Consider the following 21,228-nt stretch of genomic DNA (forward strand, 5'->3'; position numbering starts at 1 on the left):
GGAGTAGAAAGTGAGGAACATCCCCGCATCCCGGCTCGGATATTAAAGCTTTATTCTTCTCCCCACGGTGCCAGGGTGGCTGAGTAAGTGGGCGCATTTCCTGGATGTCACGCAAAACAAGCAGGTTGCACTGATTTAGTGAGGCTGACGGGTTGGCTGCCTTTGGGGGGGGCGAGCGGCTCAATGCGCAGCGGACGCGCACCATGCAGGAGGAGGAGGGCAGCGGAGCGCACTGAGAGAGACTCTCCAAGAGTTTAAGCGGTGTGTTAACAGAGATAGAGTATGACGGGATGTGAGCTGAACTTGCGGTAGAATGGCCCCTTATCTCACATGGATCTCTGAGGGATGGCAGCTTTTCACCACCACCACCATCATCATCACCACCACCCGAGCGCGGACCTGCGGCGGCTCTTCCACCGGCTCACCATCGCGTCCTCTCTGAGCATCCTCTGCTTCTCCTTGGTCTATCTCCTCACTGGATGCTGCGAGTCGGAGCTGACGGAGAACTCTGAGATCAAGCCACTCACTCGCGAGTTCCTCGTGTCAGGATGGCCGTACGAGAGAAACGGTACCAAAGTCGGTGCTACCGCGGATGGCGAAGGCGCTGTCACCGGTTCGCTGGAGGCGAACAGCTCGGGGAAAGAATGGACAGCCACCCGGAGGTTACCCCAGGCTCTGATCATAGGGGTTAAAAAGGGAGGCACCAGGGCTCTGCTGGAGTTTCTGCGGCTCCATCCGGACATCCGCGCCCTTGGGTCGGAGCCGCACTTCTTTGACCGGCATTACGCACGGGGACTGGACTGGTACAGGTACGCACACATTACGCAGGGAATCCATCTCAGCAAAGTTACTGAAACTACTATTGAGTAGTGTATGTATGCAGTAGTTGCACTTTATTTCGGCATTATCTTGACTTTCTTTAAGTTTAATTTCTACACTTTAACTTTACATAATTTATTTTTGTTTAGAACATTTCTCATCCATTTGGCACCCAGTAGTCGACTAAAACTTAGTGATTGACTCTCTTTGTTATTTAAATGAAGGACTTTCACTCGAGTCCCGCTTTTTGTGTTTGTTTGTGCAAGTAGAAAGGTTTTATATCATTGAAAAATAAGTCGGAGAGCCAATTAGGATCCTCCAGCTTCCACTGGAAGAATTGAATCTCTTTGTGTTGTTTGCATACCCAAACATATCCACAGCTATTCCGCCGAGGTTTAGGTGACAAAGAGACTCTGCCATCTGGCTATGCCAATCTGTGCATGTGTGCATGTGTGTGCCTGCCGTGTGTTTGTGCATGTGTGCTTGTGTACGTGTGTGTCTGTGTGTGTACAGTAGAGAGAGAGAGAGAGAGAGAGAGGCCTCGCAGGATGAGTCCTCACAGAGCTGCAGAGTAATCATCTCTGGAGCCGGAGCCAGATGTTACTGTTGTCATGTGGCTCTGTTCTCAGCCTGTTCCATGCAAACTTGGAAATACTCAGAACACACACACACACATACACATGAATGAGGTTCAAAGGGACCAGAGTCAAGTCACTCAAAAACTAGTTGATCTTCATTTCGGGAAATATTTTCTCAACTGGCAGGAAAATAGTTTTCAGCAGATCCAGGATTTCAGTTGTCAGGGCTGCATTCTGTTTTTTTAAAAACTGTGCTTACTGTAAGTAGATGCACCTATAGACCCACAAACATGCTCTAAATATGACAGATTAAAAATGCATCCAAATCTGGACTGTGTGGCAAAGCATTAACCAGCTTACAGTATATTACTGGGGCTCAGTAGTGGCATTGGCTCAGTGCCTCTTTGGCACATCAGCAACTATTTAACCTATAACAGAGATAAAGTGAGAGGATGAATCTCTGCTTCTTTGATGGAGTTTACGTTGATGTGACCGTACACATGCACAGAAACACAGTGTCAAAGCTGTGGGATGGAAACAGAGCTGGAAAATTCAGAAAATATAGAAGCACTGGAAGAGACACTGTAGCCTCTCCGGTCTGCCAGCTGTGTGTGTGTGTGTGTGTTCGTCACACCAGGTGATGTGAGTGTGACACCAGATTGTCACGTCTTCCCCTCGGGCCAGATGGGGCTCGTTGCATGTCGAGCCACTTGACATCACTGTCGGCTCTGTCAATTGACCTCTGACTCCAGGTCACTTTACGCTGGGAGTTAATGATGTGTTCACACCACTTCATAACACACAGCACACACCCAGAATACATACACAGATAAAGGAAGTGAGACTCTTTTTTGGTTGTTCACACAGAAAAATGCAAAAAAAATTGCTTGTGTTTAAACAATTCTGAATTCTTACTTGTTTCTTAAAGGATAATTCCAGTTTATTACAGCTTGGGTCTTATTTTTGTGTACATATCCATCCCTTCTATCAGTTATGATTCAATTATACTCTCTAGAGTTACTGTTGAGATCTGTGAACAGAGCAAAATCAACAAAGTCAGATGGAGCAAAAAATCAGTGATCAGCCAGATTATATAAACCACCTAAAAGCCAAACATGAGCGCACCAAAAATGTTAATAATAATCTGTCATTGGACAGGAAAACTTTGTGCACACAAGTATGGAAAGGAGAAAAGGTCAAAATTGAATGGCTGTGTGAAGCATTATTACAATGTTATCTTCTACACTGACTGTGGGTTTTGATGTTTTGAAGATGTTATAATGGGTACAATTCAGTAGCGTTTTTGTGACATTTGTTGTATTTTTTTGTTAAGTGTTACCTATCATATCTAAGGGAAAATTCTGTGATACAGAAATTGGAAAGTAACTTATATCAGAGTAATCTTTACATATATTAAAAAAATCTTACTAACTAGAAGTTATGTTTGCATTAATATTCATGAAGGGTATACAGTCATATTTTGGTGATAGGTTGGCTTGTCTTTATTTAATGAACGTCTTTCAAAACCATGACTCTTGTCCGTCAGCAGCAAATGAGGAAGTAGTGTGACGGTATTATAGAGTGACAGAGGGAGGAGGTCGTGGTGGATGGATGGTGACCATGATCGTTTCCTAACTTTAACTAAGTGTATTATTGCCACCATGACGTTGAAGGTCCCCTCGTCTTAAGGAAGTAGCAATTTGAACCCAAACCATGATGTTTCCTTAACTTTAACCAAGTATTTCAACATTAAACCTTCCTTAATTGTGCCTAAACCTTACCAAACCTTAAGCATACTGGTGTAAACTCAAAATATGGTTTTATTTTTGGAACGGTTGTCCTGCTAAAAGGCGCATCAGATGAGAAAACATTTAAATGTGTCATTCTGGAGAACATGGACATGGATGTACGATATTTTGTTGTTAAATTTCAAGGACTTGTTGGAACTGTGATGGATGTTACAGCACAGTTTGGGTAATACTCTTACAGTTCACCTTCGTTTTTTCTTCCAAATAAGTTGAGCTGACTTGGTGGTTTGTTTAAAACCTGATCGTCTGACGGCTTATGTTTATTCCCCCATCTGACCTCTTTTTAGTGATGTTGCTGTGTTTATGCCAGTTTAATGTCATACAGCTAAGAATGATGGCCAAAGCTTCAAAAATAACACTCAAGTTGTAATAAACAAGAAGGATCCTTTCAGTGCAGGCCAACAGTACACATTCATATCACTAAAGCAAACAGAGGGTCAGCTGTAGTGCCTTCTGTTTTGACATTACGTTTCTGTACAGATGTTTTTTTCCTCTCAAACCCCATCAAGGGGAATCAAATGGATGATGAGATATACTACATCTTCCTCAGAATCACTCCTCCGCTCTCTGAGAGTAAAATAACATTTCACTTCATGAGGGCAATTGAGATCAGAGTCCCTGACAAAGATCCTCTAATGGCGTTTGGAGCGGAGATTGGATCTGGAACAGCGCTGCGATGAGCCCAGAGATGGACTGGAAGTTTCCTCCTTACTGTGCTGTCTGGGATCGATAGCTCTATCTCCTCGCTCTGACCTTGGGTTGACTCCAGCATTAGAGCGGTTCACGTTGGTCAGCTCGGCTTCTGTTACAATTAGCAGGAAGCTTTATCCTACATTGGCATAATCCCCCCTCGTAGGCACACAGGGGTCAAGTTACACGCAGCTTTTCTCTCTCTGTAGCTCTGAAGGAATCCATTAAAATTATTTAGGTGAAAAATTCACATCTCACTCATGATGCTTTCTCACTGAAAGATGGGAAGACGGATGAATGGTGGAAGAGAGGGGGGGAGACAAAACAGTGGGAGAAGAGATAAGGCTGGGGTGAGCTGGAGGTTAAAGGGTGAACAGTGTTACCGCAACCTCACACATCCCTGCTGACCTTTGCTTCAACTGTCATTCAGACTGTCATCAGAGCTGGGCTGAGCTTGGCTGACCTCTTCAGGTTCTGCCACAGTCTAGAGACCGCTCTGTCCTCCAGACAGCAGGGCTGGTTGTGTTTTGTTCTTGAGGTACAGCGAGATTTATCGATATATTATTGACTCTGAGTTACTGGCAGAGCTTCAGCCAGAGATTGCACTCAGTGTTTGTTGCTCACATTTCTGTGAAGAAGCATTTTTTAGAAAAAAAAAAAAACACTTTTCAAGCGAAGCAGACAACAATTTTTTCATAACGTCTCCAACAACTCTTTAAACCAGTCCTCAGCAAACTGTAAAATCCATCAAAATTTTAAAAATCTGTCATGATGTCCTGAGTGTTAGGTTGGGTCTGAACCTCTAAACATGTGACATTAAGTGACATACATGCAGCAGTTCAGCATGTACAGGAAGTGTTGACGGCAGTGAGTTTGTATGAGAGCTGGTATCAGCAGCAGCAGCTGAGTCAAGTATACGGGTTTGTAGTACTGAACAATCTCATCAGAGATGGCATGTAGCTATGATAAGCCACTGAGCACACTGCTTAAAGAAGGCTACACTTTGTCACATAGTACAGAGTGAGTTTGAGACACTGTTGAGGGTTGTAATGCTTCCATTTTGAAGACTTGTTTGTTCGTTAGCAATATGCTCAACTGATTGGAGCCAATCCTTAGTGCTTGTTACATGTTCTTCTGCTTCCTTCAGTCTCTCTCTGGTGACATTTATCACTTCCTTAATGGAATTGTTTATTGTCTACTCAAAAATGTTTGATTTCCATTGGTATGGTCGATATTCATTTCACCCTCCCCTTCATTTTAAAGGTTAGGGTTAGCCAAGGGGCAGAGATTAGCTGGAGAAGTCTTATGGCTGATGTAGTTTTTTTATTTGCTGTTATTGTTTTTGAGGTTTTTATGACTTTGTCTTTCAACACAGCCCAACTCTTTGTTTTCCTTTGAAAAAAAATCTGTCAAGTTTGATCAATTTCAAGAGACATTTAATGTAGTTGCCAGCAGTTGTGGCAGCAGTTGTTGTGGCAGCAGTAGTTGGCAGAAGTGTAGGTGGATGTCTCCAAGTTCGAAATATTTTTGGAAGTTTGTGGGTTTTATGAAATAGTAACTTTTTCAAAGGAATGAAAAATCTTTTCTGTATTCTATGTCTGAGGCCTCAGTTTGTCCAGGTGAATTTTTTTAGACACCATGCCTCTCAGGACATCCACTGACAGGAGGGGAGGGCCTAAATTACTCCGTCTTTTCAGAGTCAGCTGCTCCGATGGCACGGACTCATTTGCAATTCATATTGAACTCGTTAAGGGAGGCTTTTCAATTCATACCCATACATTGGCGCCTTTGTCCTGCCATGACACAGCACATGGTGCTACTTGTGTTTTTGTGTTTGTACAATGGAATATAATTGCCATGCAAATCACAGAAGAATGGCTGCCAAAACATTTGATGTTCAGCAGGATTCAGGGGGCGGGAATTAACGACAAAACACGAAAGGCAGATTTTGTGATGCATTGGATTTGTTGATCTGCAGGAGGGGAAAGTGATTGGTATCGAATATTTTATATTTTTTTTTAGTAATTTTAGCATGTTTTTTACTGCAAACCATCGTGCTGATGTGTGAAGTAATTAAATCTATAAGAACAGATAGATTTTATTTGGATGTCATGCTGTGGTTTTGTTTGTTGTGTGAGTAGCTGGGGTTCAGGTGTGGTCTGTCCTGTTCCTGTACTGTACTGGAGGTGATCACCATAAGGCCCAGACGGGTGGGGCGATCTGGCTCTCATTAAGGCCCTCCCCTGGGGTTTGGAAAGCAAAGATGGGGGGGTCCGGGGCCCCTCTATGATGGATGATGGATGTCTCCTGGAAGTGGACAGGGCACAGCGACAATGGACCGACCCCTTAATGGTCCCCCATACAGGGGAAATGGATGAGCGGTCCCCCAATAACACACACAATAACACACTCATGCATGCATGTAGACATATAGATACACACTCAAATCTGGTATCTGACTTGTAAATAACCGGTCAGGTGTGTATAATGAACACAGCCGATACTCTGTTCTTTGATTGGTTATTGTTTCCTCCTTGGATCAAACATCAAAGATAAACAGACCAGATTTTATATATTTGATCTAGCACACCCTCCAATCGCCAAATCCTTTCTGCATATTTCCTGCTGTACATCTGACGAACATTGCAATTGCTTCACATTTGTTAACACACACACACACACACACACACACACACACATACACACACTACATGACACAGCATGCTACTGATGGGGCTCCAGAGGGTCCTGGCTCCCCCAGTCTCCACCTGCCACTCTTGGTCCCAGCTGAGGCCCAGTACTGCATTACTATTCTCAGTCTGTCCCCTTACATTTACACCAACACCTCCTCGCTTCATACACCCCTGTCATCCCAATACACACTCCTGCCTACTTTTCCTGGCTGCACACCATCCACGCCTTCCTACGGGTAGTTATCCTAAGCCCCCACAGGATCAATAGCCAGTGGCCTTGGCTGGTCCGGGCTAATTCACCAGGGAGGCCGGCTGAAATATTGGGAAATGGACGACAAAAGAGAGGTTCCTCAAAGGCAAACAGAGGCTTATGATAAGCTGCTGGATAATCCCTGTGTTCATCATACTGGATGTTTGATCTCACACTCAGTAGTAAATGAGCAGTGTAAGGATGTTGCTAAAACAGGGTTTTTAAACTGCCAATTAATGCAGCTATTTTTTTTTTTTTTTTTTTTTTTTGGAGGGATTTCCTCTGTAACACATGGTGTCACCAGCCGGTTCTATTCACCTGCCAGTGAAGAGCTCTAACGCTTTGTGAAGTTAATACTCCTCCCCTACTGTGCAAGCACCCACACCTACCACTTTTGCAGCAGTAAGGCGAAGAACCCTCACTCATAAACACAGCCAACTGTGTTTGTTGGAAATCACAATCAAGCCGGAAGTACTCCAGCCAGAATCTGTACCCCACCAGGGGGAAATGTGCAACTTTACCCCTACATCTGCTGACACACTTCTCACCAGAAGCACTAATCTTTTGTTTAATCACATAAGATGACCTGTGCTCATGCTTTGCATGGAGTAATTCAGAGTAACAGTAGGTAGAAGTTGCTCTTAGTGAGGAGATTTGGGTGCATGGTTGGGTCAACAAAGCATGGTTGTGAGACTGTGGTTCATGTTCCACCTCCAACCAACAGTCAACATTGCTTTCTTTAACCATTAAAGTGATGTTTTCCTTTTCCTTTTTCTTTCTTGTCTGACTTGCATGGTAAGTGTTAAGCACAATGCAGTGTGTGCAATGAAAGGTACTGACTTTATCAGATGCACTGTTGTCACTGTAGTACACTGTTTACTGTTTTATGAGGCAAGTCTTTACAACTCCAGAAAGTTATCGCAGTGGAAATCATATTATCTCGTGTTGCAACAATTGTCAGGTACACAGTAGAACAACAGCATTCATGTTACAAAGGCATACAAAGAAATGTGCGCTTGCACATATATGATTGGATAAAGTAGTGCCACGCTAGATGAAGCTGCATTGAGTTGCATCATGTTGGCAACGGTGGTCACATTGAAATGAATGAGGGCAAACGCAGCACTGTTGTCTGTTCTAACACTGTCTCCGTCCACCCACAGCATGAAAAGACAAGAGAATACAATTTATCAGTAAATTTTTAATCAAATCGAAAAATTAAAAATTAAAATTAACTAATCGAAAATCTAGATGGGAGGAAATTTATAAATTTGAATTTTAATTTACTCAGATGTCTCAGAATCTTGATTTACATTGATCTGACAAAAAAGTATATATAAAGACATATAATACTTTATAATTTATATAATAATTGTATATGTATTAGTTTTCTATTATAGATTTTAAAAAATGCGTTCATGCGTTCATTCATTCGTCATAACGTTGGTATTCATGAGCAGGCTAAACCAGCTGACTAACCCACAGAGCAATTGTCCTTTTAAGCCTTAGAGATGTATTTTATTCTGGATCCTGTATGTTTATACAGTATATCCTGTTTAAGTAAAAAACAAAAACATTATTTCTAATAATTGCTAAATCATTTGCTTGAGGGTTCCTCAATTTCTGAATTAATTTATCATGTGTCATTGCAACCTAAATTATTTTATATTTTTTGCGGCTAGCATTTATTAAGTGATAAAAATGAAAATAAAGTTACAGATGTCACCTCAGGATCACAAAGTTTTCTAAGCCAGAACTAGAACAAGGCCATAATAAGTTATTAGAAAAGCTAACAGCTATTTTGTCTGTCAATTAGTGTGTCTGTGCAAAGCTCATAGCAGAAGCATATTTATAATAGATCTTCTCTTTTGATGGTGCTCTTAGGGGCAGTAATTAGCTCTTTGTGCTTAGGTAATGGTATGGGGCTCTTGGCTCTAAGGCTATTCACAGACAGATTGCTAATGGAGGCGCGTTTGTATCCACTCCCATCATTCCTTCATCAGTCACCCAGCCCTTTCATTTAAAACACTCTAGCAAATGCCCTGAGATACACACACACACACATACACACACAGATGGATCAATCTGTAAAAGGTCTGGTAAAAATCCACCACACCCACCCTTTATGTCTTCAGAGAGAGTGTGTGTGTGTGTAATTTTGGATTTTAAAAAAATGTGTCTTTGTATATATATCTGTGTGTGTGTGTTAGACTGTGAGAAATGGGTCCTTTGGGAGGCCAGAAGCTTGGTAGCAAATGCTTGACTAACGACTGAATAATCAGTGTGTGTTTGTGTTTGTACTGTGTGTGTATGTGCCCATGTGCATGTGCATCCATGTGCCTTCTGCGAGTGTGTGTGTGTGTTTAACAGACTGTGCGGCTCCTCCTGTTCAGGGTATTGGAGTTAAAAGGGAAGTCTTCAGGCTAAGTGGTGATAAGCACTGCCTCACACCGATCAGATCAAATGAAATCACTCTGTGTGTGTGTGTGTGTGTGTGTTTGTCAGATTCATAAAAGTGAAGCCATTTTGGGGGGATGGATGTATTGACAGGAGGTCGTGTTGCAGGTGCATCTGAAACCTTAGCCGATACCAGAGGACAGGCAGAGCATCCTGTCCTCACTGTATCAGCCCTGTGTCCCCTCTGGTCTCTTTCTGTTCGTCCTTCTTTCATTCACGTCTCATTTACTGTATAACTCCTTGGGAACAAATGTATTGACTCTCTCTTTGTGATACATCCCTAAGATAGGAAAATACATGAAAAAACAAGACACCTCAGCAGTCACTCATGAGTTTTCTCATAATGAGAAAGGGACAACAAATTAAAAATGCAATAACAAAAAACACAAATTATTGCACTATGAAACCTCATTTAAGATGGTGGTAGCAACAGTGAACAACTTAAAGCAGCATTAATAAATAATTTTATATTAACAATATATATATCAATGTATAATGTGAAAGGTGTTGTTTGTAGTGACAAACAAGGAGAGAATTATCACCATACTCTGCTCCCCTAAGCTCTAAGGAGTGTTTTGGTTTTATAGCCCGCAATTTTACTGTTTTTGTTCAGTCTCACAGCTCTCATCAATCCTGACTCTAGCCACAGCAGGCAGCTGTATTCTACATTACCAGCCCTGCGCCACACAGACAGACAAAATTAGCAACTAGCTTGTGAACATAGTGAAGCATTTAGCAGCTAAAGAGCCAGATATTCCCCTCAGGAGTTGGTGGAGTCCAAAACATAAACTCTAAATGAATATTAATGTTACTTCATGTCTGCTGGATGTGTAAATTGGCAATTGTTTGCTAACGTTTGCCATAATGTCAGTGTTTTATTTACAGCTAATAGTGCCGCCCCCCAAGTGGCCAAAAAGAACCCCCAGCTTTAGTTTGGTACAGTATAATAGAAATAGTAAAGGTTTTGGGGATTCAAATCTGATGAATAAACCTGTATCAGAGAACCAGAGAATACCATATCAGTGGTTTTGCCTGTTTTTGTCCAGTTACTCCAAATCCTGTACAAGTTACATCCCAGTAAGCCAATGGAAGCCACTGGTTTCCATTAGCAAACTCTAGAAACCTGCATGTTATGTAATCCATATATGTGAACATCAAATCTACATTAGTTTTTGTCAATTACATTTTTGTTTTGAGATAATGCAGTGCAGACTTCAAATGCAAATCAGTCTGTATGTAAACTGCCTTTATACAGTGATAATGTCACTTTGACAAAAATGCACACTTAATAGTCACTGTGATGGATTTCAAAGTTTCAAGAGCCTTCTTATTGATTTTATTATAAATGTATGGTAACCAATGGGTGTCTACAATGTTGGGGAAAATACATCCAAAAATCTGTATGGCATGTATTCAAAAATGCTCATTATGTGTAGTTAAATAGATAAAACACACTAGTATGACTCTTGAAGCTCTATTTAAACAAGGGTTGCTGATTCAGAGCTGTGTATGACCATGCCGCTGAGGCTGTGTGTTTGGTCAGTCAGGTGTGTGGCAGGTGTGTTGGCAGATGTCCCCAAGTCCCCAGCCGGTCCTGTGGGGCCTCTGGAGTCATTTATCTCTAAATGAGTCCCATCTGCTGGGCTCCTAGTGTAGAGGTGAGCAGAGTGAGGCACATTCAAGGAAAGACTCCTGTGTTTATGTAGCCTGCTGTCACTTGCCTGTGCGTCTGGAGATCTACTGTATGCACACTGTTCAGTCTGTCAGAATATGATGTGCATCAGAGGGATTTATAGAGGTTTGAGTGTTTTGTAGTGGTATGTGATTTGATCACCAAATACAATGCAATGGCATCATGAAGGGTTACCTCACTTGAATACAGCATACTTACCTTTCAAGCAAACATTTGATTGCGTGCTTCACTTCTGAAACCAATTTGCCTTTAAATCCCAACGTAATTAGTTGTAGAGATTTAACAAAGGTTCAACATTTTGAGAAAAACATTTATCCACTTTCTTGCTGAGTGTGGTTGATACAACTCATGCTTTTTTGTATATATTGCTGAGAGCAAGGAAACAGTTAGCTTAGCTAAGCATAGACTAGACATTGAAAAAAAAGCCCCCTCAAGGGGAACACAGGGAGTAACATAACAGGTTTACCCAAAACCTTTGCAAAAATGGAACCAAAATGGTAAGAAAAGGCTGTCCAAACACTTTAAGTGTAACAATGAATAACATTTATTTACAGAAAATGATAACAGATATAGACCAGCCAAAATTGCAGAAATGGAAGCAATCAAAGGCATCAGGGTCTCCAAGGCCAAAATAATAAGCAAAAAAACCCACACTAACTAGAAAATAAAAAGCTCAATTGGTCTACAGAAAAATACTAAGCTCCCTAATTAACAACAAAAAGGAGAAAACAGGGGAAACAAAATAAATGTCAGAAAACCCCTACAAGGCTTCCTTAAAGTTACCAAGACTAGCTCAACAAGGCACTTCTACCAACTAGTCAGCAGAGACAACAGATAAGCTAAATAGAGCTGCATCAAGGTGCTATAAAAAGAAAAAACAACAGAGTTTCAACGATTAGCAGCAAGCTCAACAACAGCAGCTTCAGTCCAACAGCTCAGTGGCCAAATGGCGAGGAGCACTGGTTCTGGGGGTTGATATACAGCTCCACTGAAGTCCAAATGAAGTTCACGTGTGGGTGATCCAAGCACTCAGAAAGGGGTGTGGCAGATCTGAAACACAGTGAGAGAGACAGCTCTCTTCCAAAAAGAGGCCAGAGGAAAGTCAGTGGATGTAACAAACACATATTATTTTGTTTAATTTGTACACAAACAGTTATGTAAAAACACTCACTAAGCTATTGTATTCTGGTTTCATATTCAATGGACAGATATGAGAGTGCTATAGATCATCTCATCTAACTCTCATTTAGGAAGCAAAATAGCATATTTTTGGAAAATGTTGCATTATTCCTTTAATATCAGCTTTTTTTCATATACTGTGTTACAATGTTACATAGCAGCCAACTGAAACACAATTTATCAAGAATGTTTTCATTTGATGGAATAGTTTTCCCATGAAAACCTTGGTTGTAACTCAAATGTAAATATTCTAGACACATTGTCCTTCATTTTATGACAATTTATTTATAATTCACCATAACATATGGACATATGAAATATTGGACAACCTTGGGATCTTGACCAAAAAAGGTCCTAATCTTAAAATGGTCAGCAGTTCTAAAGGACCAGCCAGGATTGTAGGGCTGACGAGAGAGAAATGTTATCTGATATAGACAAATCAAGTGTTATTGGTCTGCTCCTCTATTGGTATTTTGCCAGTAATTTGCTCCTAGTACTTAACATATTTCTTTTGTACTTCCAGAAGTATGATGCCTAAAGCCCTGGATGGCCAGATTGTAATGGAAAAGACACCTCGCTACTTTGTTACCGTGGAAACGCCAGCAAGAGTCCACGCTATGTCGCAGGATGTGAAGCTGATTGTAGTTGTCCGTGACCCCGTGACCAGAGCCATATCTGACTACACACAGATCATCTCCAAGACCCCCGACATCCCTCCCTTTGAGAGCCTCGCCTTCAAGAACCGAACCACAGGTACAATTCTGGGGTTTGAGTTTGTTCAGGTAGTCTTTGCTAGCCTTAGCTTTGCTTTTCCTTCAACTTCTTCAATGTTGTCTTTACAGTAATCAATTAATCACAGTTCTTGCAGTCTCCACATGGTATCTCCGTAGCCGCTGTAGCCACAACTTGTTGACCAACAGGTAATTTTTGAGGAGGTGCATGTCAGCTACAGAGCTTATGTGGCATGTGCATAGGCTATGTAGCCATGCCATCAACCCTTTAAGCAGAACTATAAATCCAGCTTAAAAAGCAGTATGAGGCAACTCATTATCAGCAGAGAGGTAGAAGGGATAGAAACGTTCTTCTACTTGGTCAGGGTCAAAGGAAAAGAGCCTTCTTCAAGCCCTCTTCAGCAGAGGAAGAAGAAGGTATGGTATATTAAAAGCCTACAGTATATTTAATGAAGTGCCAACTGATTTTAACCTCACAGGTTATTTATGATGGTAGATAATACAAATACCTACTTTCCTTTCTCTCCTCTCTGCATATGAGTGCCCAAAGAATGTTTCCATTCCTTTCTAACCTGTTTTTCCATCTTCAAGGTTCCCTGGACGAGAAATTGACTGAATGCTTGGCCTTTGCATTCTCTTTAAGTTCTTATACATGTTTGTCTCTCCAGTAGAGAGGCAGGTTTGAAATGCCAATAGCTATGATGATTTTGAGTACTGTATCTCACTTTTGTCTCCAGGTCAGATTGACTCTCTGTGGAGCCCGCTGTGGATTGGCCTCTATGCCCAGCACCTGGAGCGATGGCTGGCCTGGTTCCCCAGGAATCAGATCCATCTGGTCAGTGGTGAGAGGCTCATCTCTGACCCGGCTGGAGAACTGGGGAAAGTCCAGGACTTTCTGGGCCTCCAGAGAATTGTCACGGACAAACACTTCTACTTCAACAAAACAAAAGGCTTCCCCTGCCTGAAGAAGCCAGAGGGCAGCAGTAAACCACATTGCCTGGGGAAGACGAAAGGGAGGACGCACGCCTCCATCGACCCGGAGGTGATGCAGAAACTGAGGGATTTCTACAAGCCGCATAACCAGCGCTTCTATCAGATGGTGGGCCAGGACTTTGGATGGCAGTGACCCTTCTGATTAAATGAAACCAGTGGCTTTTCTTAGCATTAAACTGCTTTGGGTAGAAGGCTGTGCAAATCTGCCGACTGACTGAGACAGATATAAAAACTCAAAGTACAAAAGATCCAGAGAGCAGAGCCAATTATCTGTCTCTGACCAGCAGAAGGGTATCTCAGAGACAAAATAAAAACCCAGTGTCAATACATTCACCTCTATCAATCAATCATCTTGTTCAAGTGTTTGAAAGACTACAGCATCATTTTATATATCATAGATGTTCAGTAAAAAAGGTGCAGTTTGTGGTACATAACAAAGGTGTCCCCTCTCACCTCTCTTGTTTGGTAGGCTACTTACTCCTACCAAAGGTGGTTAAATAAAGCATTTGTGTGCAAACTTAGTCATGAAACTGTGGTTGCTATAGGTTACGGCTGTATTAGTTGAGTGGTAAAATACACAGTGTAGCTTTTAGTGTCTCCGGTCTGCAGTTTAATCCTGACGCTCTAGTTGGTAGGCTGTAGTGGCACAGTGAATCCAGAACAGATGCATTTCAACATTCCTGAATTTCCATAACTTTCTTTTTTTACTACCTGTTTGTTCTTCAGTCTCACTGGTTAAGAATTTAAGGGCAATCAATGCATACATGTTGAGTATTGTCCTCCAAGCATTGTTCCCGAAAAGGGGGGGATGAATCTTTTATGTGGCGAGCAGCAGAGGGGTGAGCGAGAGAATCTTTATATGAGCTCAGATTTGACTGAGTGGTTTTGTATTCTTGAATAATGAATGTGGATAAATGGATGTAGGGGAACTGGTGTGGATCACTTGCCTCTTCGCCTATTGGCACATTTCTGTGCTAGGCTTAGGTTAGCATCTGACTGCAAAACCACCCTACTGTACCTTGAGTAAAGTAAAGGGACCACTGGAGGACAACCAAAACAAGACCGGGTCAAATCAATGTGAGAAGTTCGACCTAGTGTATAAACGGCCATTTCTTTGGATGTGATGTATGAAGCTTTCAGGCTTTGTTAATGTGAGAAGGCCTGCTTACAGGGTTGTCTGTTTTCAGTTTGCATGTATTTGCACTAGTTTGAAAGCATAAAAAAATAAAACTATTTTAAGCAAAGAACTTGCATTTCAATTTGTGGTGCTAATTTTTCTCACATTTCTTCCTTTTCACTCATTGTTTTCCTCAAACTGCTGTTGTTATAAGGTCCCATTGAGCCTGTAAGGGCTGGATTTATGTTTAATGTGAGTGCAGACATTAGTGCAATTGCTTTGCAAATGTAAATCTGTTTACATCAGAGATGCAAAGGCTACAAACTGTCGCTTAAGAGCCTTATTTTGATGAGCTGCCAAGGTTCTGGGAGTCCCTGCCGTAATGTGAATGGAATTGATTTAATGACATTTCTGAGTTTAGTTATTCTGTTGGATTGTATGGATGATTCTAGTTTAAAATGGTAATTAAATTACAATAACATATTCTGATATTTGCAATCCTATGTGTCCCTATGTTTTAATATATATGACTGAATGAATGAGCAAATTCAAATGTGATGATTAAGAGAAAATACATTCAACAACACTGCTATTGTCAGAGTAAGACCACACTGCCATCTTGTGGACAATGAAGGACGCCTTTCTGAGTAATGTGAAAAACTCCATCTGCAAACATGGTAAAAACAAGCTGCTTCTTTATTATGACGTGCCCGCCTCATTTACCTTTAAATTATGTATTCTCATAGAAATGTATAGCTTTATTAATATCAATATATTAGATTGCAAATAATTCTCCACAAAAATATAACTAAAGAACACTACACAAAAAGTGCCACTGTAAATAAGTCTGACACACACGAAAAGACACAATTCATGCTTCAGTATTTACTGCAACCAAGGGTGATGAAATAGAAATAGAATTTAAAACAGAACCAGAATAAATCTGAAAGTTGTCTACATTACATTTCACTTTGAATTGAACAAATGAATTAAGTACACAAATATATAATATACATTTTCAAATGCACTTAAATAACAACAATCCTGGTCAGTGTTTCTCAAACAGTACAATTCTGAATTAACTCAACAGCCAGATACATAAGAAAAGTACTCAATTTATCAAGTAAATATTACATAGAGAGCTTCAAAAGAGGCGTGCTCCTCTCGCTGATGAGTTTTGGCAGTTTGCACAGACAGCTACACGTTTCCTCTAAAGCAGTATTAGTCAGAGAAACAGCATTGACCCCATTAAAATGTTGTGAGCACGGAGCATGCTGTTTGATCAGAGGCATGCTGCTGTAAGTAAAGGCACTCAGCATGGCCTGTAGGCTTCCTTCACCCATGTAGTCCTCGCATCCTTTACACGTTACACTTGTATTCCTCTATGGGTGAAGCAATAATCCTCAGGCCCTCTGTTACCCTCTGTTACTACAATTCCTCATCTTGGTCCACTGACAGCAATTCTGCTAAACACTTCTTCCATGGTGAGACACAAATACTCGGTGAATACTGCAACTGCATTTCAGTATGAGGAATAACACCTGATGATGTGTGTCTTAGGGCATTTTCAAACCTGTAATTTGTTTTCTCTGGTCCAAATCAGTGGATGAGCTGGTAAACTTGTTGCGTTCTCCCTTTGGTTTGGTTTCTTTTCACACATAAATAAATTCAAACTAACCAAAATGCATCACTGAATGCCACATGAGAACAATCACTCCACTGATTGGTCAAATGTGTCTGGAGTGGGAGCAAGGACATAAACAAAAGAAGAGGTCCTAGCTGCAGAAATATCAAGAGGACAGTGTACTTTGTTGCTAGTACAGGTCAGACGTCGATTCATTCTCTGGCCATGTGCTAGCAACTGTTGATGTCACTCATCCTCATCCCAGCATGCAAAAGTGCACCCAGCTACTGGAGCCATTTTGCTCAAACTCACAGAGTATGCCTTGTAGTTGGGTCAGATCGAGGTCAAATCACATTTCCAACATAAATGAACCATTTCAGAATTTGTTTGTGACCAGAAGGAGGCTACTTCTTCTGGTCACAAACAAATTCTTTGTCTCAGATCTGCCCAAATGAATCGTACCAGGAAAATGAACCAGAGCAAGATCCAACCAGACTAAGCAACACAGGTTTGAAAACACCCTTAAACTACTTCATGCTATTTGGTTCAGTTGTTGGGTGGGAGGCAGTGTACCATCACTCCAATATACAGTATGTGTACAAGAATCAGCAGGTGGAGCAACTTGCTCTCCTTATGGGCTGTCCAGCAATGTGTATCTACATCTGAGTGAGTCATGGACACACAGCTTTAGCAACTTTGTACATTTTCCACAATGAATAAAATCCAACAGTCAACAAGCCAAAAGGCTTGAGAGTCATTAGAGTGTGCTAGTTTTAGATGGAGGAGAGTTGGCTGTAGGGCTGTGACGATAACTGCATTACCGCAATACCTCAGTCATGTGATGCCTACCGCGGGGTCAAGCTCATTACTGTCATCACTGCACTTTTAAAAAAAAATGTCAACCACAACTGTCATATACAGCAGTCTAATGTGCTTGTGTATATACTGTGTGATATACGGTAATACAGTGGAGACATAGGAGGCTACGTGACATGTTGGAGAATCTGTGTTGCCTCAGCTTGCTCCAGGCACCAGGCCGCAAGACCTCTGCATCGCCCCATAAGAACAACCGCCCAGGGGACACTGAAAGCAGTGTGCGAGGAAGTGGAAGTGCGGCAAGCTTGCATCTAGGCTAGGCTAAAGGCTGACCCCAGTCGACCAGCTCTCCCATCAGTCTTCCTCGTCAACATCCACTCCATCGACAATAAAACAAGACTGCTTTTGACCTCCTGGAGAGAAATGACAAACTGCTGTGCCCTCATCTTCACTGAGATGTGGCTGCATAACAGTCTCCCCGACTTCGCTATCCAGCTAGTCGGGCTAAAAGCTCTCCAGTTGGACAGGATTTCTTCATTGTCAGGTAAAACCCGAGGCTGTGGCCTGTGTGTTTATATTAGCAAAAACAAGTGTACGTAAGCGAGGGGAGGGAGGGCAAACCGCAGGGGACATGTTGCTTTTTCCCCACGGTAAGAAAAAATCCATACCGTCACAGCCCTAGTTGGCTGAGGCATATCGTCAATCAGAAGGCTTGGATCAGACCACTGTCCTCTCCACAGAGTTTTCTCTTGAGCTGGCTGTGGGTTTGGTAGTGAAGACTCTTGTCCTGTCCTCAGCTTCAAACTCCCTTTAACTCACAGGGTTTTTCTTAGCAGTATTGCTTGAGTAGAGGTATCTGTTTACACCTACTAACACAACTGTAGGGTTGATGTGATGGGCTCAGTGGTTAAAAGACTTGCTGTTTGGTTCAGCACAGGTCCTTAAAGGAGCTACATGTAGCATTTTAGCATCAATACATCATTACCACATCAATTCTGAGACATTAGTATTGTTACTGTAAACAAACAAGACCACTATTGAGTCTTATTTTTATGTAAATGCTACAAAAATGCATGCTTGCAAAGAAAGTATGCCCCAAACAGTAGTTCCCAATCTCCTGGCTAATGATGATACTTGGCCACAAAACATTAGCTGATGGGCTGCGAGGAAACAATGTGATTCAGAAAAAAAAGCTGAAAACTCATTGTTTTCATACCTTATGGATATTTTTGCAGTAATTACCTTGAATTTTGGCACTGTCTATATGTGCTACGTCTTTCCCCATCACTCAGCCCAACAACAACAGGATGCTAATTTTCCACAAAGGTACGTCATCACTCCCTTAGCAAGTCTATCTGGTGGATGTATTATAAGAGCTGGATACCAAACCAAAAATGGCACCCATTCAGTCCAATAAGAACTGCTCAGCTGGCGCATACACCAAAAAAAATTTCTAGCTCCCGGGTTTGCTTCCGCCTTGTGTGGCCCACTGAATATGCGCAGTAGTGTTTCCCCTGCTGCCCCACCCATGAGTTCCCACTCAGCCCATATTTGCATTGTGATGACGTCATGGATTTTTAAATCGCATTTCTCGGCTCAAGGAAAGTTTTACAAATATAAAACCTCTATGGATCGAAATTTCATAGTAAAAAGAGTCATAATTGACCTTGTTTGGAGTTCGAGGTGTCCTGTCAGCAGTTTTACAGATGTCTCTTTTACAATGGTGGTCTATGGGGAAAAAGCTTTTTGGGCCGCAGGGGGATTTTTTACTGCAATACTGCGAGTGACCACTGGGAAAACTTGACTGCAAGGCTGAGCGGTGGAGCCCTATCCAGCTCTTATAATACATCCATGGTCTATCTGCACGTGAGTGTTCCTAAACTAGCTAGCTAACATGAGTAAAAAAAACAACAAAAAAACCCCCAACAGTTTCAAAGACCTTTGGAGATTGTTTAGAGGACAACGTTGATAGTGAAGTATATTGCACGCTTTTAATTTTCTTTTATTAATTAAATGTATCCATTGTACACTACCTGCCCAGCATCAAATGGCTGACAGAAAAAGTTAGCAATGAGCTTGTGACTATAATGGCGCATTTAGGAGGCTAAACACAATTATATTCCTCAGGAGGAGACCAAAACAGAGCTAGATGGAGAGTGAATATTTAACTTACATTCCTTCAGGTGTCCAGAATCATGACTCGGGTGGATGTTGCTGTGTCTGCTGGTTGGTTAAATAGGCAGCTGTTTGCTAACATGTTAGCCATGTCAACTTTGAAAGAATTTCTTGTCGCTCATAAGTGGCCAAAATAAATAAATAAATAAATAAAAATTAATGCAGCTTAGAGCTCTCAACCATGGTCTGATTTTGTTTACAGTAAGTACTGTATGACATTAAACACGACAATGGCATGCTGATGTTTCAAAATGCTACATGTTGCTCCTCTAGCAGTATTCTTCTCCCTGTGGGTCAGGCAGGTCATTGAGGTCCAGGAAGATGGAGGTGTTGGAGAGTTTGCGGCCGTTGGATGACAGGTCCAGCAGCTCCTCGGCAGTGCTTGGCACAGAACTGATGTACATGTCCCACACCTGCTCTGGAGAGTCCAGCTCCAACAGCTTCTGCTTGATCTTCAGGTTCTTCTCAATGTTTCTGCGCTTGTGCTTGAACTCCAGGATGGTTTTGGTGTAGCGGTTGATGGTGGTGACTGAGGATGCCATACAGGCTGTGAAGGAGCTCCACGCCAAACTAAAGGAAAGAGACATAAAAAGTGTGAGTCTAATTGTTCAAGAGGTAATAAAATCTCCCAAGAAAAAGGGCAAGAAAAAGAAGGAAAAAGGAAACAAATTTGAAAATTATTTATGATTTTGACAAAACAAGCCTGTTTCCTTAATGTCACAAATAAAGAGAAACAGTTTATTATTTCATGATCCCGACATAACAATTACTCCATCTCAACAAAACAAGCTGTCAAAGCCATTTTTGTTAATTATTATGTGACAGGGAAACAAAACTTATTATGATTAGTGAGAGACAAAACAAAACCTAAAAAATTAATTCCATGATTGTTTTTGACGACATTCCAAATTACACTGATTTAAATCATAAAAACACCATAAATAATTAGTGTAGTTTTGGTCTGAGGCTGTTTGTCATTGTAGATAGTTCCAGAGGAAAATTTAATGCTACAACATACAAATGAGCACATTAATATTCACATTGGAGTCTTAACCTGGTCATTTATATGAGAATCTAGTTATTCATCACCCTGTATACACAGTTATGCAGTATCCAGGGTTTGTATTGTCTGTGTCATTGCAGGTTTACCACCCAACCACAAAATCTTACGTTTACATGCCACAGTCTCCTGGTTTATATCAAAGTACCCCAGCTAACGTGCCGGTTTGTCAAAACTGGTGTTTACATGTACAGAATATAACCAGGATTCTCCAAAATACAGATCACAACCAGTATCCTGTTGATCTGGTTTTTCTGGTTTGAGGAACATTAAAATTGTAACACAGTTCATTACAGAGCTATGAAATCATTTCTGGGAGTTCATGAGTTTACACCAGTTTTGGCCATCAGTAGTGATATAAGATGGGAAACTTCAAACTTCAGACTTAAATGTGACAAAGATATTGTTTATGCTTATTGTACATAAGATATGGTTATTTACAAGGGCCATTTTGCATGGACATTCCTGGACTAGTGAGGTAAAATTTTTACTTTGTGTGATTCATTCATTTTTTTATTTTCCAAAACAGGTTAAAGAGTAATATT

At 41.3% G+C, this 21,228-nt stretch overlaps 2 protein-coding genes across 3 annotated transcripts in view; one reads left to right on the forward strand and one right to left on the reverse strand.

The window, feature by feature from the left end:
* On the forward strand, positions 1–15,298 carry hs3st3l (heparan sulfate (glucosamine) 3-O-sulfotransferase 3-like). Its single transcript, XM_042397906.1, has 3 exons — positions 1–809; positions 12,691–12,920; positions 13,636–15,298. Exons 1-3 carry the CDS (start codon positions 346–348, stop codon positions 14,022–14,024), a joined length of 1,083 nt encoding a protein of 360 aa, XP_042253840.1. The 5' UTR covers positions 1–345; the 3' UTR covers positions 14,025–15,298.
* LOC121887236 (germ cell-specific gene 1-like protein) overlaps positions 11,563–21,228 on the reverse strand; it is a 27,025-nt gene continuing 17,359 nt past the window's right edge. The window contains exons 5-6 of one of the 2 annotated variants that reach the window (XR_006092943.1): positions 19,622–20,193; positions 11,563–12,065 (exon numbers count right to left, since the gene is read on the reverse strand). Coding sequence is in view for 1 of the 2 variants with exons in the window: in XM_042397907.1 (XP_042253841.1) it covers positions 19,893–20,193 (301 nt within the window). In the remaining variant the exon portion in view is untranslated. Of the gene's footprint in view, positions 12,066–19,278; positions 20,194–21,228 lie in introns of those variants that run through there. The other variant, XM_042397907.1, reaches the window with a different exon arrangement.

Source organism: Thunnus maccoyii, chromosome 20 (assembly GCF_910596095.1).
Source record: "Thunnus maccoyii chromosome 20, fThuMac1.1, whole genome shotgun sequence".
NCBI lineage: Eukaryota > Metazoa > Chordata > Actinopteri > Scombriformes > Scombridae > Thunnus > Thunnus maccoyii.